The sequence below is a fragment of the Triturus cristatus genome, chromosome 9 (assembly GCF_964204655.1).
Source record: "Triturus cristatus chromosome 9, aTriCri1.1, whole genome shotgun sequence".
Taxonomy (NCBI): Eukaryota; Metazoa; Chordata; class Amphibia; order Caudata; family Salamandridae; genus Triturus; species Triturus cristatus.
The window spans coordinates 728494067-728506231 of record NC_140592.1 but is presented as its reverse complement, the minus strand read 5'-3'; the positions used below and the strand labels follow the sequence as shown (position 1 = coordinate 728506231).

Here is a 12165-nt window from a genome sequence, read left to right as displayed (position 1 = left end):
AGTATAGTAATGCTCTTTTGACATCTAAGGTGTGAAGAGCTCTTTCTGCAACTGTTTGTGGCTGCGAGGAGAATACAGGCAGCTCTACAGATTGAGGTGGAAGGGAGAAATGACTTTAGGGAGGAATTTAGGATTAGTCCGGAGAACAACTTTATTAAGATGCATCTGGAGAAAGGGTTCTTGAATGGTTAGTGCTTGTAGTTCACTAACTCTTCGTAGAGAAGTAATGGCTACGAGGAAAGCAGTTTTCCATGTTAAGAATTGTAGCTCACATTTATGTAGAGGTTAACGGGGACCCATTAGTCTTGTGAGAACGAGGTTTAAATTCCACACAGGGGAAGGTGGTACTCTGGGCGGAATTATTCTTTTGAGTCCTTCCATAAAGGCCTTTATGGCAGGTACTCTGAAAATTGAGAGGCGCTGTCTATTTTGTAGATATGCTGCTAAGGCAGCAAGATGCAATCTGATAGAGGTATAGGCCAGGTTGCATCTTTGGAGGTGTAGTAAGTAGCCTATGATGTGTTGGATAGACACATCTAGGGGATTAGTGTCGTTTTGGCAGTATACTACGAATCTCTTCCACTTAGCTGCATAGCATGCTCTAGTGGTAGGCCGTCTAGCTTCTTTGATGTTCATATAGTCAGGAGGAAGGTTAAGGTAACCAAATTCTAGGAATTCAGGAGCCAGATTGCTAGGTTGAGCTGAGCTGGGTCTGGGTGTTGGATCTCTCCATGGTTCTGGGTTAAGATGCGTGGAGAGGTGTAGTTTTTGGTGCGGAACTACTGAGTTCTAGCAGTGTGGTGTATCATGGCTGTCTGGCCCAAGTTGGAGCAACTAGGATCAGCGTTAATGAGTGTTGCTGTAGTTTGCGCACCACTAGTGGAATGAGTGGGAGAGGTGGAAAAGCATACTCAAATCTGCCTGACCAGTTCATCCATATCGCATTGCCTTTAGACAATGGGTGAGGATATCTGCCGACGAAGTTTGGGCATTTGGCATTTTCTTGGGTGGCGAAGAGGTCCATCTGTGGTTGCCCCCAATTCTGAAAAAATGGTTGAACTTGTGGATGAAGTTCCCACTCGTGAATCTGTTCTGTTTGACGGCTCAAGAGATCGGCCATCGTGTTTTGGACTCCTGGGACATGTTGGGCTAGGAGAAAGATATTCTGAGGTATAGCTCACCTCCATATGCTCTGTGCGAGTTGAGAGAGCTGCAGAGAGTGTGCCCCCCCTTGTTTTTGGATACAATACATGGCTGTCATGTTGTCGGTACGGACTAAGACAGTCTTGCCTGATATTTGTTTCTGAAATGCTTTTAAGGCTAGGAATATGGCTAGTAACTCCAAGTGGTTGACATGGAGTAAATTTTGGTGAGGTGTCCACCTGCCCTGCATGGTGTGATTTAGTAGGTGAGCTCCCCAGCTGGAGAGCGATGCATCCGCTGTCATGACTATTTGAAGAACTGACTCGAGGAACGGTCGTCCTTTGGCAAGGTTTTTGGTGTTCCACCACTGCAGAGAGCGACGGGTACGACCGTCTACCAACACCAGATCTGTTAGCTGACCTTGAGCCTGGTTCCATTGGCGTGCGAAGCACTCTTGGAGAGGACGCATCTGGAGTCTTGCATGAGGCACTATGAATATGCAAGAGGCCATCATCCATACGAGTTGCATGAACACTGGAGCTGGAAGAGAGAGTTGCGTTTGGAATTTGTTAAGAGCTTGGATGCTGGCTATCCTGGCTGGAGTGGGATAGGCGAGAGCTTTTGAGGTGTCTATAGTAGCACCGAGATATTGTATGTGGGACAGTTGCAGCTGGGACTTGGGTTGATTTATTGTGAACCCCAGGTCGTGAAGTTGTTCAATAGTGGCGTGAGTGTATTGTACACACTGATTGTACGATTTGGCTTTTACAAGCCAGTCGTCTAGATATGGGAAGACCTGTATGTGTTGTCTTCTTAGATGTGCTGCCACTACTGCTAGGCACTTGGTGAACACTCTTGGTGCTGTGGTGACTCCGAATGGGAGTACCTTGAATTGATAGTGCAGACCGTCCACCACGAATCAGATATTTTCTGTGAGCGTTGTGAATGGAAATGTGGAACTAGGCGTCCTTGAGGTAGAGTGTAGCAAGGAAGTCGCCCTGGGAAAGCAGAGGAAGGACCTTCTGAAGTGTGACCATGTGGAAATGGTCTGAATGTATGTATAGGTTTAGGGGTCTGAGGTCTAAAATAGGCCTTAGAGATCCGTCCTTTTTTGGTATGAGAAAATATAGGGAGTAGATTTGTTGTGTTGGTGCAAGGGAACTGGTTCTATTGCACTTTTTTGTAGGAGGGAGAGTATCTCGTGGACCCATCTGTCTGAAGTGATCTTTATCCAGGCAGGGAGAAAATGGTGGTCTTCACCGGACTGAAGTGGAATAGTCGAGGGGAAGTGTGTGAGAAAGTGGCTCTGTATATACTGTTCCTTAATAGGTACAGGGTGTACAGAGTCAACAGACCCCAAGGGTTTAACAGAGGTTAAAGTTAGATATAACCTTACTCTCCAAAGTGGTAGCCTGGTCGAGCAGTAAGGCAGTATCAGAGGACAGTGTAAAGCATTTGTTGTACACACTCAGTCAGCAAATAGTTCCACACACTCAATAACTGAACTCTAGGCCAATGGTTTGTATATAAAAAAATATATGCTTGTTTTATTTTAGAACCAACACTTGGAATTAAAATATACTTTCTCGACAGGAGATGTGTCATAAAAATACTTTTGTATATGCAATAGACTTTTTAGTAAACAGTTACAAATAGTTGCAGTAGGCAACTCTATTTCTAAACACAATACATTGAGCTCAATGCTAAATTCAAATTATATGCAACAGATTACTTTTTAGATTACTTTTGTAATTCCAGGCTTGGATCCTAGATCCAGTCCTGGGTCAGTTCTCAGAATCAGCTGTTGTAAGTCGACTTTGGTACTGTATTGATTTTTAACTAATATTTAGCTATTTCAAAAGTGAGCACTTAGAAAATATTTCAGAGCAAACAATCAATGATTCCCTATGGAAGGAAATATAGGTTACAGGTACAGTAGGTTATCGTTACTTTTGTAATCCAGTACTGGGTGGCTAGACTCAGTACTGGGACATTTATCCAAAACAGGTAAGTAATTACATTTTCAGATGTTATACGATTTTTGAGGAATATTTAGAAATTGCAGAAATCAACACTTAGAAGAAATTTCATAGAAAAGCAGTCAATGGTTTCCTATGGAAGAAAAATGAGTTAAAGGTAAGTATAGTTGTGGGTACTTTTCTGAGTCAGTGCTGGGCACCAAGACCCAGCACTGGGAGCTCACCTAAGAGCAGGTGAGTAAATTCGTTTTTGGTACTCGGCTGATTTTTGGTGAATATTTTGAGTTTTGAAAAGTTCACACTTAGAAGAATTTCCAAGAAAAAGCCAGTCAATGTTACCCTATGAGGAAAATGAAGTTAGCGGTTTAAGGGTAACTTCTCGACTGGCAGAGTTGAAGTTCTGGGCATAGACTCAGGGGTCTCCCAGTGTCAGGTAGGTACAGTCAGTTCACCCTCAGCGGTTTCAGGACGGCCGATTGCAGAGAGAGTTAGGCCCAATGTTAGCCTAGGAGGAATAGGGGGGCCTGGTTTAGTGGCTGCTGACTAGCAGGCCACGCGGCTGTGGGAGCTGGGCTCCTGGTCACTCACTCAGGGCAAGTGGGGAAGTAGGCTAGTGTAGAGATTGCACTGCCAGGGCCACTCGAGCGGCTGGGTGCAGGGTGCTTTTGAGCCGTCGGGCGCTCAATGGAAATCAATGGGAATGTTCCGGTTAGGAAAAAGGCTGCAAGCTCGGGGACGAGGATGCTTCAGGTGCCACCACCACTTCGAGAGGTAAGTTGGGTAGTTGTAGGTTAGGTGGGTACCCCGGGATTGGGCACAGGGGGCCGCAGGGCACCGCGTGCAGGGGTGCCTTTTGGTGTCGGGAAATCTTACCCTCTGATGATCGCGGTTGGGGGGGCACCTTGTTCCGAGGCTGCAGGCTTCTTCCGGAATGTCGAGGGGGGTCCTTGGGTGCCGGACTCGGGGTCACAGTCGCCGTGGGGTCGTCCTCAGGGTCTTTGTCCACTCCGGCACCGGCCAGGCTTGGCTGGTGCAGAGTGTGCTGGGTTCGCGGTTCCGGGCTGCTGCCAGGGGTTAGAAATAGGTTTCCGAGTAGAGCCTCTACTCATGGGAGTCCCAGGGGCTTAGAGCCAAAAGGTAGCCAGGTCCTCCGGGGTTGGTGAGGTTGCTGGCCACGAGAGATGCCGCGCTGGTGCAGGTTCGGAAGTCGACAGGCCGGTAGGGCTGGGGCCAAAGCAGTTGGTGTCTTCTTCCCTTTTTAGCAGCTGCAGGGCAGGTCTTTGTTCTTCTTGCTCTTCTTGTAGTCTTTTGAATCTGGGGAAGGAAGGTTCAGGGTGCCCCTAAATACTAGATTTAGGGGCGTTACAGGTAGGTGAAGGCCAGGGACCAATGGGTCCTTGTCCTGGGGTGGGTACACCCCCTATCCTGCCTCTCTCCTGTGGGAGGGGGGCAGTAGCCTAATCCTGATAGGGTAGGGCCTCCCATCTTCAAGATGGCGAGAGCCCGGAGATGTGCTTCACCTCGCCTCCCCCACCTGAGGGGTGGGGTGGGCAGGCTGGCACATCCCCGGTCCTTGTATGGGGTTTCTGGCCAAGCTTCCCGCCAGAGTGGGGGGTTGCAGTGGCCTGGGGAAACTCCAAGAGGCGGCATGCCTTTGAAGCTTCCCTTTGCTCATCCTGGAGGAGGAGATTTATCACCTCACCCAGGATGTGCATTGTTGCAGGCCCGGGAGAGCAGGGGCTCCCCCACCCAGGGGTCCAGCAACGTGTCTGCTGTGTGGCAGCCTGGGCAGCCTCAGAGCAGACGTGGATTGTAGGTTAGTTGTAAGGGGGCATCTCTAAGATGCCCTCTGGGGTGCTTGGTACATTAAATCCCACACTGGCATCAGGGTGGGTTTAATGTGCTGAGAAGTTTGATACCAAACTTCCCAGTCTTTAGTGTTGCCATTATGGTGCTGTGGAGCTCGTGTTTGACGAGCTCTCAGCAACATGTACTCTTAAATGGCAGCACTGCACACAGTGCCCAGGAATGGACCTGGGTACTGTAGGGGCACAGGGCTCCTGCTCCTGTGCCCACACCATGGGCATAAGGCACCCAGCCAGAGGGGTGGCTGATATATGCCATGGCAGTGTAGGTGATGGGCATGGCACACAGAGAGGTGTGTCATGTCGACTCTTCATTTTGTCCTGCACCCAGACACTCAGCCTGCAAAGGCAGTGTGTGTGTGTGTGTAAGGGTACAAGGCCTCTAAGGGTGGCACAAATGAGTGCTGCAGCCCTCAGAGGCCTTCCCTGGTCACAAGGCCCTGGGTACCTAGGGTACCATTTACTAGGGGCTGACATGTGGCCAGGGTTTGCCAATTTGGAGTTTGTGCGGTTTAAGGAAGGAACATAGGCCCTGGGCACCTGGTTGGCAGGAGTCCAGGGTACACTCAGTAAAAGTACATTCAGCAATTTAGCAAAAAGTGGGGGCACACCATGCAAGAAAGATGGCACTTTCTCACAAAGTGGAGGGAAGTCATGGGGTAGGTGTGGAGGCAGAGCGTGAATTGTTATTTTTGCATCTGCGGTTATTCCCCCTGTACCACCCCTTTGGTAACCTCTAGTAAAGGTGGATTGTGTGGGAGCTTTGTAGGAGGTGGAGGGGCTATCGGAGGAATAGCCTCGATGTGTGCCTCTAAAGGATGAGCGACGAAAAGACCTTCTGGGAGCTTGCGATTGCAAGGCTCCCATAGATTTGGCGGTGTCTGTATCCTTCATTTTTGAGAGGGATACATCTACATTGGGCCCAAATAGGTGTTGCTCATCAAAAGCCAGATTTGAGTATAGAACTCTGTACCTCTGGTTTAAAACCTGATATCCGTAACCAGGCATGCCTGCGCAAAAGGACATTGGTGTTTATTGCCCTTGAGGCGGTGTCTGCTGCATCTAGGGCACAGCGAATGGAGGTATTAGTGACGGTCTTACCCTTTTGAACTAGTTCACTGGCTCTATTTTTGTATTTGTCAGGGAGGTGTAGCATTATAGACTCGAGTTCGTCATAATGTGCCCTGTCATATCTGGCTACGAGCGCTTGGGTGTTGACAATGCGCCAAATATTTGCTGCGCGTTTGCCAGAGGAGTCTAAAAGTTTTGATTCCTTGTCTGGTGGTGGTGCGTCACCTGACATTTGGGAATTTGCCCTCTTCCTGGCATTAGAGACTACTAGTGAGTCTAGTGGTGCGGGGCCCTTGATGTATACTGGGTCAGCCTTTTATTTCTTTTCTATTCTTGGGTTGATGACCCGAGCCCTGACGGGGTCTTTAAAGATCTCCGGTGCGTGCCGAATGACCCCTTTAAGCATGGGCAGTGTTGAGGTAGACCTTTGTGTAGTATCAAAGGTATCCATAAGCAAATCCTCCTCTACTGGATCTGAATGTAGGAGCTGGTTGAACCCAATATTGTCCGGGGGAGGGCTGTAAGGGTAAATATCTTGTGGGGTGTAAGGAACATCTGGTACACTATAATCATCCGAGGGGTCAGGGGAGCCAGTAGAAGTAGGGTCACCTCACCAACCCCGGAGGACCTGGCTACCTTTTGGCTCTAAGCCCCTGGGACTCCCATGAGTAGAGGCTCTACTCGAAACCTATCTCTAACCCCTGGCAGCAGCCAGGAACCGCGAATCCAGCACACTCTGCACCAGCCGAGCCTGGCCAGTGCCGGAGTGAACAAAGACCCTGAGGACGACCCCACGGCGACTGTGACCCCGAGTCCAGCACCCAAGGACCTCCCTCGACACTCCTGAAGAAGCCTGCAGCCTCAGAACAAGGTGCCCCCCCTACCGCGATCAACAGAGGGTAAGATTTCCCAACACCAAAAGGCACCCCTGCACGCGCCGCCCCGCGACCCCTGTGCCCAATCCTGGGGTACCTACCTATCCTCCAACTACCCAACTTACCTCTCGAAGTGGTGGTGGCACCTGAACAATCCTCGCCCCGAGCTTGCAGTCTTTTTCTAAACCGGAGATTATCCATTGAAACCAATTAAGCGCCCAAAGGCTCAAAAGCACCCTGCACCCAGCCGCCCGAGTGGCCCTGGCAGTGCAACCTCTACACCTACCTACTTCCCCACTTGCCCTGAATAAGTGACCAGGAGCCCAGCTCCCACAGCCGCGTGGCTTGCCAGTCAGCAGCCACCAACCAAGGCCCCCCTATCCCTCATAGGATAACATTGGGCCTAACTCTCTCTGCACCCGGCCGCCCTAGAGTCGCTGAGGGTGAACCAACTGTACCTACCTGACCCTGGGGGACCCCCGAGTCTATGCCCAGAACCTCAACTCTGCCAGTCGAGTACTTACCCTTAAACCGATAACTCTATTTTCCTCATAGGGTAACATTGACTGGCTTTTTCCTGAAATTTGTTCTAAGTGTGGACTTTTCAAATCTTCACCAAAAATCAGCCGAGTGACAAAAACGAATTTACTCACCTGCTCTTAGGTGAGCTCCCAGTGCTGGATCTTGGTGCCCAGCACTGACTCTGAAAAATACTTACAACTGTACTTACCCTTAACTCAATTTTCTTCCATAGGAAACCATTGACTGTTTTTCTGTGAAATTTCTTTTAAGTGTCGATTTCTGCAATCTTTAAATATTCTTCAAAAATCGTATAATATCTGAAAACGTAATTACTTACCTGTTTTGGATAAAGGTCTCAGTACTGAGTCTAGGCACCCAGTACTGGATTACAAAAGTAACGAGAACATACTGTACCTGTAACCTGAATTTTCTTCCATAGGGAATCATTGACTGTTTTCTGAATCTAGGATCCAGTCCTGGAATTCCAAAAGTAATCTAAAAAGTAATCTGTTGCAAATAACTTGAATTTACCATTGAGCTCAATGTATTGTTGTGTTTAAAAATAGAGTTGCCTACTGCAACCACTTGTAACTGTTTACTAAAGTCTATTGCATATTGCAAAAGTATTTATATGAAACATCTGTTGAGAAAGTATATTTTAAATCCAAAGTGTTGGTTCTAAAATAAAACAAGCATATATTTTTTTATATATAAACCATTGGCCTAGAGTTCAGTTCTTGTGTGTGAGGCCATTTGCTGACTGAGTGTGTACAACAAATGCTTTACACTGTCCTCTGATACTGCCTTACTGCTCGACCAAGCTACCACTTTAGAGAGTAAGCTTATATCTAACTTTAACCTCTGTCAAACCCTGGGGTACTGTGGACTCTGGTTAGCAGAGGTGGGCACACCTTCTGGGGTGCGCTCATTTTTCCCGCCTGTCTTCCTGCCGAAAAGGAGGGGAGACAGGAAGGTGGCCTGCTCCTGATAGCAGGAGAGGCTGGGGGGTCGCATTACAAAGGCGCAAGGCCTTTGAAGCTCCCCTTCCACAGATGGGTCTTCCTGGACTGGGGGAGATGCCCTCTGGGTGCATTTTTCATTCAATCCCACACTGGCCTCAGTGTGGGTTCAATGTGCTGAGAAGTTGGATACCAAACTTCAGTTTTCAGTAAAGCCATTATGGTACTGTGGAGTTAGTAATGACAAACTCCCAGTACCATGTACTCTTAATGGCAGTACTGCATTTACAATGTCTAAGAATTGACAGACACTGTAGGGGTAGAGGGCTCATGCACCTGTACCCTCACCACTGGTATAGTGAACCCAGCTAGGGGGGTGGGTGGCTGATCTACGCCAGGGCAGTGGGTTGTAGGCATGGCACACAGGGATGTGAGTGAACAGGTGACCACGTGGTTAAAGAAGTCCCTAGGAAGGATAGATTTGTTCCAGGATGATATTACATAACTGGGGAAAAAACCCTCAAACAAATGCGTACAATTTGCTGTAGGCCTCACCACAATGACTCATCATATTTAAGTCGAGAAGGGCTTACCTTTTCTTTCAGTCGTGGAACTAGTAAAGCAGGATTTGTAAACTCTTAAAGGAGGAACTCAACTAGTTCTGAAACAGGCAAAGCTTAAAATATTTACAAAGGAAAACAAATGGCAGGGTAATTCCAATCTACCTCCAAAATGTGTATTTGCAACTTTGAGAATTTTCTGCAAGATCTGCAGTATTCTATAAAACAAAATCATACATGCATACATGTGGTATATTCATTATATGATTATAACACAAGAAATCATCACAACAATGTTATCCAATCATTTCCGGAGTGAGAAACTTCATTTACCATTTTACCTTACTCTTCAGCTAACAAATACTATTGCAGATCGGACAATGGTGTAGCATTTGTAAAAATGTACAAAAACCAGCAAAAAAAATATATAAATAATAAAATAACTCGTTACAAAATGTAAGATCAAATTACAAAATAAATACCCAAACAAGTGCATTTCCGTTTCTGCAAAACCTACGAATAAGTCAAGGGCACTTTGTTCAAAACAGATCTACTCACCACACTTTCAGGGGGAAGGGAGGAGTGGATTGGTACTGATACAAAGAGGTTGAGCAGTAGAGAAACGCTGCATTAGCTACATTTATGAAATGCATAAAAGTGCAACCCAAAAAAGGAAAATAGTTATGTTCCACATTTCAATGACCAAGTTAATAAACTAGGCAGAATTCCAAACAGCGAGTAGGCAATAGCTTGTACAAGTGGGACAAGCAGAAAAACTATTGTAATTTTTCAGATTCCATTCTCACTGTGCAGTAATTTGAGGTGGGCTCAACTAGGCATCATTTGTAGTTTCAAATGGACCCCTCAATACATTGGTGGAACACAGCAGTCATCATGAACATTTAAATACCATATTGCTGCTTCTTCCACCCAAAGTTTCCTTATGCAAACTATATCAGGATGTAACTAACATTCCTAGTACATACCACCACACCCTCGATCATGAATAGTAGCAGGCAGCCCTATCTGTAGCGGTCACTGTTTTGCTAATAGAACAGCTCTCGGGCAATCTCTAGTTACTAAAGAAAGTGGTAAAATAGGAGTAAGGCAGCTATTTTCTGCAGTGAAACGGAGGTGATCTGCAGCACTACCCACTTATTTCTTTAACATAACAAAAAACTTTGCCACTCACTTTGCCATGGTAACGGTGCATTGGAGGACATACTGTTGGGGGGTGGAGCTTGCTGTTGCTGCTGCCAGGGAGGCAAGGGCCCTGAAGGTGCTTGTCCGCCAGGCGGAGGTGGGGGAGGCGGTGGCGGCAGCATTCCCATATGAGTAGGATGCATCATCCCTGCATGCAGAAATCAAAGTTTAGGTGGCAACCATAAGATAAAAAATTTAAATCAGGTTAGAGCCACAAACAGCAAAACATGTTGAGAAACAATTTTATCTGCACAATCATACATGGTAACGTCAAAAAACCATCTGCACCAACAGATATAACTAAATTATATTGCGAGCGAGACTGACATATGGAATACAAGATGTTATTTCACACAAGATATTTTGACTTGTTTAACTAAGTTTTTACTCCGAGTATTGCAAACAACTTTACTTGCATGAGGATAAATTGCACTTTACATATGACAAATACTTTCAAATTATAGCAACAACTGTTAAGTCACCAACATGTTTAGTGATTGACCTACCCATTTGATGATGTCCAGACTGGTGTGGATTTTGATTCATTGGTGGAGGAGGGGGCTGCATCCAAGGCGGAAGTGGTCCATTGGGGTTTTGAGATGATTGGGGTCCTCCTATATTGGTCATGGGATGATTGAAACTGTGCTGCCCACTGGGGCCTCCAGGATTATTAGTATTGCTGCTCTGCATTCCATACAGCCTGCTTTCAGAGGGCGCAGAACTCATCCATGGTGGGCGGTTCTAATATGGGAATGAATGAAGTGCAAATTACAAGATAATTTCACGTGTGAAATAACTTTCCAGCATTGGGATTCATAACAATGTTAACCCTGACCTGTTGACAGAGGTGTTGGAGGGGCAGAATCCAACAACACTTCTCTTTTAATGGATATTTGACAGCACTATGTAATAAACAATACAATTTGAAACTAGTACAAGAACTCTTTAGTACTCCCCTGGAAAAAGGTTCCAACAATGCATCACACCAGATGTCTCTCTCCTTTCTGAATTGGTTCTCTTTGAAAATGCATACCTTGCAGAGTCCACTGAATCTGGGGAGCACTCCCATGTTTGAGAACTGTTCGGTACATATCTTAATGTCCATAAATGATAATCACCCGATCAAACTTTACATACTGAAGCTATCAAACAATACGAGAATGTGTCCTTTCTGAACAGATCAGAGCAGTGTACACAGTGTGGAGAATAATATCTCAACACCAAGTATTGAATGTGAAAACATTTCTTTGCCCCAAAGCACACATTAACAGTTGTCCTTTTTCTTCTCATACAACCCATGCAGTTACTGGAGACAGTAGAAAGAGGTGTTGGCACTTTTAAGAAACTGGATTATTAAAAATAAGATTATTAATTGGGGTGACCGATTACCCACCTCAAGGGATAATCACAACCCACGTCATGGTGAATTTAAGGCAATGTGTAAAGTAATGCAACTATGATAATCACGGTTATCCCACCTGTAACACTAAAAGCCAGTGTACCACTGAACTAAAAATAAACAGTTATGGAATACATAAAAAAAAAAAAACAAAGCAGCTAGACAGTGGATCCACCAGAACTGGGTTAGCATCCTGTTCTCACTTGTTCAAGTGTGCCCCAAGGGTATATGTAAACCCAGTAGACACGTAAAACAGGATTTGACATAGCGGTGTCAAGAGGGATGGCAACAGCCTCCAACCTGCATATTCTTTGGGTTTCAGAGCAGTCATCTCTGCCCAGACCAGTCACCCCCTTGCTTGCTCCTGAGAGGCATGTCACACCTACTCAGGACTAATTAGTGGCTGAGAGAAGCCAAATGCAAAATGTGTCAGGTACTTTACCTAAGTATTTAGAAAAACAACAAAATCAACTATTAAACTGTATTATTAGTAACTATTAACAAGCATTGGCATAGCCAATAGGTCTCGCCTTTGGGACCTTATAAGTGTTTAGCAATGCAACAGTGGCATAACTAAATACTTATAAGG

General features: G+C 46.1%; 1 protein-coding gene across 4 annotated transcripts in view; it reads right to left on the bottom strand.

Moving 5' to 3' along the window:
- The window catches only part of SF1 (splicing factor 1), a 211642-nt gene that overhangs the window by 82822 nt on the left and 116655 nt on the right, over positions 1-12165 (bottom strand). For all 4 annotated transcript variants that reach the window (XM_085625936.1, XM_085625933.1, XM_085625934.1 and 1 more), the window contains exons 10-11: positions 10684-10918; positions 10167-10325 (exon numbers count right to left, since the gene is read on the bottom strand). In XM_085625936.1, coding sequence (XP_085482062.1) covers positions 10167-10325; positions 10684-10918 — 394 coding nt within the window. The remainder of the gene's footprint in view (positions 1-10166; positions 10326-10683; positions 10919-12165) is intronic.